At 34.3% G+C, this 6,673-nt stretch overlaps 1 protein-coding gene across 1 annotated transcript in view; it reads left to right on the plus strand.

The window, feature by feature from the left end:
- Nucleotides 1–4,831, plus strand: part of Phum_PHUM086910 (uncharacterized protein) — a gene marked incomplete at both ends in the record, with an annotated part of 7,729 nt that extends 2,898 nt beyond the window's left edge. The window contains 3 exons of the mRNA XM_002423762.1: nt 3,695–3,881; nt 3,974–4,123; nt 4,605–4,831. Of these exons, the coding sequence (XP_002423807.1) occupies nt 3,695–3,881; nt 3,974–4,123; nt 4,605–4,831 (564 nt within the window). The remainder of the gene's footprint in view (nt 1–3,694; nt 3,882–3,973; nt 4,124–4,604) is intronic.
- Nucleotides 4,832–6,673: the final 1,842 nt, after the last annotated feature.

Raw genomic sequence — 6,673 nt, forward strand, 5'->3', positions numbered from 1 at the left:
GCTGTTGTTTGTTGTTTCAAGGAAAATGAATAAAAAATAAATAAAAAAGCGGCAGCAGCAGGGAAAAGAAAAAAATTTGCTGTTGCTCACGATTCGTCCTCCATTTTGTTTGTAGTAGAGTAGTAGTAGTAGTAGTAGTAGGGAAAGTGAATGTCGGCGCGCAGGCTTTTTGTACCGCCGACGTTTTACGCGTTCCCCCCCCATCCCTCCCTCCCTGCCTCCCTCTCTCCGATGCATTTTCCAACTGGAACGTTTTATCGAAAGACGTTTTTTATATTTAAAAAATTTAATAATATTAATAATAGTAATAATAATAATAATAATAACGATAGTCGTGATAATAATAATAATGATGATGTTGAAGTTTGTGTTTTGAATCGTGACGTTTCGTTTCGTTTCGTTTTATTCCCGTGGGTTCAAATCGATTTGTTTTTTTTTTTATTTGTAAAAAATCGTACGAAATCCGATTTACGACAACGACAACTCAAGTGTTTGTTGTTACGTTTTTTTTAACGTGGAAGTAGAGGAAGTGGAAGAAAGAAAGAAAGAAAGAAAAGGAAAGAAAATCGGAACGAATAGTGGGAAATGTGAACGTTTTAACGGAAAGTGAAAAAAGGAAAAAAAAAAAAAAAGGTGTTGCCTGTTTTTTTTTTTTTTTTTTTTTCCATTCGTTTCAAATCGAAAATATTCCGGATTTGGTTTGTTTGTTTGTTTGTTCGTTCGTTTGTTTGTTTGTGGAAAATTTGGAAAAAAAATTAATAATAATAATAATAACGTCGACGAATTGTTCGGAAAAAAAAATAATAATAAAAATTAGCACGAAATTTTTTGCATACGTTCGATCGAGCACTTTGGTTACGTAATTATTATCATTATCATTATTATTATTATTATTATTAATATTATTATTATTTTCTATGGATTCTCGCGATTTCGTTTCCGTTTCCGTTTATGTTTTTTTTTTTTCTTTTTTAATTCGCTTTTTCATTCGACGGACGCGACAATGGTGAAAATCAATTTTGTCGCGATGTTGAAAAAAAAGTGAGGAGAAGAGTGGGGAGTGGGGTGGGGGGCGGGGAAAGGGAAAAGGTTGTATGTGAAATCGATAATAATAATAATAATAACGATAACGAGAATTTAAATTTACATTTACATTTAAAAAAGAAAAAGGAAAAAAAAAAAAAAAAAAAATTAAAATTTCGTCGAGTCGGTTGAAATTTTTTTTAAAGGTTATAACAAACAACCTTTACGGGAAAATGTTAACCTTTTTTCTCTCTCTCTCTCTCTTTTTGATCGATTGTGCCATTGGCAGCGCGCAAGTATCATTTTCTCTTCTTCTTCCTCTTCTGCTTTCTCCTGTTTTTCGACGTGTTTGTTTGTTACTACAGATCGAAAATGTTATCCGGGATGCTGTCGACACCGCGGGGATCATTCGTAACCCGAATTTGAAGAAAAAATTATTATTATTATTTTTTTTTTTGTTAAAAGTTTTCCGTTTTCCGTAAACCCGAAAAAAATCGAATAAAATATTTTCGTACTCCGAATTATTATTATTATTATTAACATCATTATTATTATTATTATTATCGACTTGTTTGTTTTCATCCGGAAGTTGATCAATCGATTCGAGCCACGAACGTTTCGGAGTGTAGGTAGGAGTGAAGGGAGGGGATTACGGTAAAATCGCATTTTGTAATTATTATTATTATTATTGTTATTATTATTATTATTTCATTCGTTTTTTTATCCCCCCTCAGCCCACCCACCTTGAGCAAATCCGCATCCGTTCATTCGTCAATTTTATAATTTTTTTGCGTTCGAATGGTACCCGTGGGAAAAACCCGGGGCCGGGGACGGGGAAGGAAAGGGGGAGGGAGAATTTAAAGCGATTAACGAATATGAAATTCCCTCAGGATTCAAATCGTTTTTTGTTTTTGCGAGGGGAAAAAAGGAGGGCAAAGGTCGAACGTGCGATTTACGTGAGTAAACAGAACGTGAATGGGAAATGGGAAAAGCCTAAAGAAAATTGACGAATTCGACGTGTTGGGTAGAGGGGGGAGGGGAGAGGGGAGAGGAAAGAATGCCGGTGTGTTGTCCTCCCACGGGTATAAAATCAAAAGGGAGAAAAACGCGGGAAAAACAAACAAACAAACAAACCAATAAATTAATTAATTAAATTAATTACTCGTTAAAATGTTGTTTAATGATAATGATAATTTATCTTTTATCTTTTTTTTTTCTTTCATTCTTTTTTTAGTAAGAAAACAAACGAACAAACAAAACAAAAAAAGAAAATGTGATTAGATTGTTATTGTTGTTGTTGTTGTTGTTTGTTGGCGAACGTGTAAGAACTCATCGATTCGACCGATAGAAAAATTTATTATTATTATTATTGTTGTGTTTTGTTTTAACTGCAAGTAAAATCGAGTTAAGGTGCGGAACAAACGAGCGAACAAACGAACAAACGGAATGATGGAAAAAACAATAAAACCGTTGCCGCGTTCGGTCGGCACTCCATCGGCGGGTACTCGCGAAAAAATAAGATGAAAACTCAACAACGACAGCAACAAAAGAAAAAATGACTTTTTTCAACGAATTTTTTAATGTGATGTGACAGCGAGTCTAGAAGTTAGCTAGAGAGAGAAAGAGAGAGTGAAAGAGATTGATAGATACAGTGAGAGAAAGAGAGAGAGAAAGAGACACATACACGCTCACCCGAAAGGAAAACAAGAAGAAGAAGAAAAAAAAAAAAGTCTCGTACCGAGTTACTACTCCTACCTACTAACCTGCCTGCCTGACTGCCTGTTTGTCTGCCACTAACAAACGGAAATTTTTTCGTGAAAAAAACATAATAATAATAATAACGATAACGATACAAACAATGTCGGAAGCGAATATTGCACAGGTAACAAAAGAATTATATACGCACAAGTATGTAGGGTGTTAGTAGTAGTAATAGTAAATACGTGCGTGCGTGAGTGCGTGTGTACGTGCGTGAGTGCGTGTGTACGTGCGTGAGTGCGTGTGTACGTGCACTTTAAAATTAAAGATCTGCAACGTAGCCATTTTTTTTTTCGTTTTTCGTTTTGTTTGCTTGTTTCATTTAAGGTTTTGTTATTGCTATTTTGCGTGCCTGACCGACCCGCTCTCGGAAAATGTATGGGTAAAAAAAACAAAAACCACGAATTCGTGATTCACGCGGTCAAATCCAAACCCGGGGTAGGGAAGGGGAGGGGAAAGAAAGGAATGGGAACGGAAGGGGAGAGGGGAGTGTTTTTTCACCATCCGGTTTCCTGGACTTTTTCCCGAAAAATTTTTTTAACATTCCAAAAAAAAAAAGGTTTCGTGAAATCGGAAAAAAAATCTCGACGTGAAAAATCGATTGATGGCCGCCGATTCAGGAATAACTTTTTTTTTTGCTGTAGTTCCTGTCGTGAATTTGAATCGAAAACTGAATCAATCGGAAAACCGGAAATGACGAATAATCGTTCGAGTTTTTTTTTTTTTTTGTCGATATAATCGCGCGTCTGGGAAAAATTTTGTTGACTCGAACGAGGGAAAATTTTTTGTTTTTCTCTCCAGAGCACCGCCCCCGCACCTCGCGAATGATTCGTCTGTGATTTCCCTAATATTATTATTATTATTATTATTTTGTATTTCCTGTTCTTAAAAAAAAAAAAAAAAACCATTCCAGGTCATCGCTTTCATTTGCGGCATGATCGTCGTGATATTAATGATAATGGCCTTGGGATCCTCGGACTGGCTCATGTCGGATGGATGGCGTCAGGGACTTTTCGCTCACTGCATCGAAGAACACGCTCCCACACCATTGCCTTTTAACGTCATAGAACCACCCGATTGCTATCCGGCGAGAGATGTCGGTACGTATTGTCTGATGCACCCCCCCCCCGTGTCCCCCTCGATATTAATAACGTTCCAACAACGATCATCAAATGCTTTCTTATTCTTTCAGCGTACATACCCGCAGCAGCCGCTCTTTGCATCATAACGTTGATAACGGATTTGGTCGCGACCGTATTGACCGGATTGGGTCTCAGGAGCAACGATCACAGGAGAAAATATAAATATTATAGGATCGCCGTTTACGTTATGATTTTATCACGTGAGTGCTTTTGTGTGTCGTCATGTATTAATTCCGCGTGACGTCATACCCGACGATGACCGTCGATCGATTTAGAAAAGGAAAAAGTCGTTGACATTACAACGGCCAAAATTTCCTTAAAAAAAAAATTTCCTCTCTCTCTCTCTCTCTTTCTAATTTTGTCAATGTTGAAAACGAGGGTCAACAACGTTTTTCTCTCTCTCTCTCTCTCTGGAGAATTCTTTCTTGTTTTCCTCCCCATCCCCCTTTAAGTTGATTATGTTTTTACGTCTTTGATAAAAATATAAGGATCGAAGATTTTTCTCTCTCGAATCGAATGGGGAGGGGGGAAGGGAGGAGAGGGGTGAGAATGTAGGAAATATAGATTTTTCTTTTTCAATTTCCGGTTGTTTTTCTTTTCTTCCACCCCCCCCCTCCCGACGCACCCACGCACACGAACTTCCTTCATCTGAGTCACTTTTTTTTTTCTTATTTGTTTCAGTTATATCCGTTTTGATCGCACTCGTAGTGTATCCGGTTTGCTTCGTGGCAGAATTAAACGAAGGAAACAGGACGGTTTGGGAATTTGGTTGGGCTTACGGAGTCGGTTGGGGAGCGGCCATTTTCCTTTTCGGAGCCGTCATACTATTGCTGTGCGACAAAGAATCCGAAGAAATTTACTACAAGGAAAGAAAGATTGTACACGAAAACGAGAATTCGAGAGCCTAGTGCTCGAGATCCCTGCCCGATGTTGTTCTTTGAGGTTGACTGAATGAGAATTTAAAAAAAAAAAACAAAAAACAAAAAAAATTTATTAAAAAAAATGTTTAAAAAAAAAAAAAAAACAAAAGAAAATGCATTTTTTCCCTTTTTTTTTTTTTTTTTTTTTCAAAAAAAAAATGGCGAATTGCACAAAAATTGTCCGCCCCCCCCCCATTTTTTTTCTCACTCGTTTACCGATCGATGGCGTAAGTTGGTGCCACGTTTTTTTTTTTTTTTTTTAAATCACATTTACACGTATTGTGAAATGCTCAAAAAAAAAAATTAAATGGATGATTAATTTGATTACTTTACCTAGACTACCGCGTCGCGCAAGAAGAAATGCAAACGTGACATTGTTGACAAATTGTTTTGTTTTTTTTTTTTTTTTTTTTTTACTTTTCTCATAACCTCTTACACGCATACACGCGTACACGCAAAATTTTCATTGTAATCAATTAATCATCGTCATCGTGTGATGATCAGGTGATCAGGTGCGAAGCGTTCATACGTCACGTGTTCCGAGTGTGTGTGTGTGACGTCATATATTTTGATATATGACAATTTTTTTTGTAATGCGGGAAAAACCGGAAAAAACCGAAGCGAAATTACACGAAAACGAGTGCGTGCGGATGCGTGACGCACTCACGCACGCACACACACACTCGCACACGTTTTCTACGCTCGCTTACGCACCTTTTACTCACGCACACGAATATATATATATATGTATATGTGTAAATTAATATTATTATTTATAAAAATTTCGATTATGAATTTCATGAAAAAAAAAAAAAAAAACAATAATAATAATAATAATTTAAATATAAAAAAAAAAAAAAGAAAAAAAATTTTTTTTAGGAGTGCGTTTTTTTTTTTATATATATATATAAAGAAAGAAGAAGAAGATAGACAGAGAGAGAGAGAGAGAGGAGAAAGAATAAAAAGAGAAAAAAGACAAAAAAAAAAAAAAGTGTCAACACGGGCAGGTCGTGTTTTTTTTTTTTTTTTTTTTTTTTTTTTAGAAAAAAAAACGGTTGTTAGTTTTTACCCGTAACAAACCCAAAATGAAATGTATACAAAATAATAATGATAATAAGAAAAAAAAAAAAAAAAACATTTTTATATAAATTTTTATGAATAAGAATATGAAAGTATAATAATGATACGAATCTTAATTTTAATAATTTAATAAAAAAAAAAAAAAAAAAAAAAAAACGAAAATAAATAAATAAATAAACAAATGAAATTTATTATTATTATTATTATTATTATTATCATTATCGTTATCGTTATGATAGGTCGCTGTTAAGAAAACGAGAGTAACAAGGAGGAAAATTTATTTTTTTTTTTTTATTTATTATTTATTTGTCGTGATAAATTTCATTTTGGTTTATTTATTTATTTTTGTTTTGTTACGGTGTGTGTGTGGTGAAATGACGTCGAAGAGGAAGTAGAAGAAGGAGAAGAAGATAAAGAAGATGATGAAGAAGAAGAAGAAGATGAAGATTGTGATGAATAAAAAAAAAAGAAGCATATCAATTAAAGTGTTTTTTTTTTTTTTTTGTATCGTGTCACAAATTTTGATTAGTTTTTTTTTCGTCAGTTTTCGTCGTATTCTCTAAATAATGATAATAGAAAAAAAGAGGGGATCTGAACGATATAATAATTTTTAATTAAACGTGTTATGCACGTGCGCGTACTTGTGATTATGTAATCATAATGATGCGAATACGAATTTTTTCTTTTTTTTTCTTTTTTTTTGTCGCATCAATTATTATTATTATTATTGTTAATAATTTCTATAAAATT

This window comes from Pediculus humanus, genomic scaffold, assembly GCF_000006295.1.
Source record: "Pediculus humanus corporis 1103172107436 genomic scaffold, whole genome shotgun sequence".
Lineage (NCBI taxonomy): Eukaryota > Metazoa > Arthropoda > Insecta > Psocodea > Pediculidae > Pediculus > Pediculus humanus.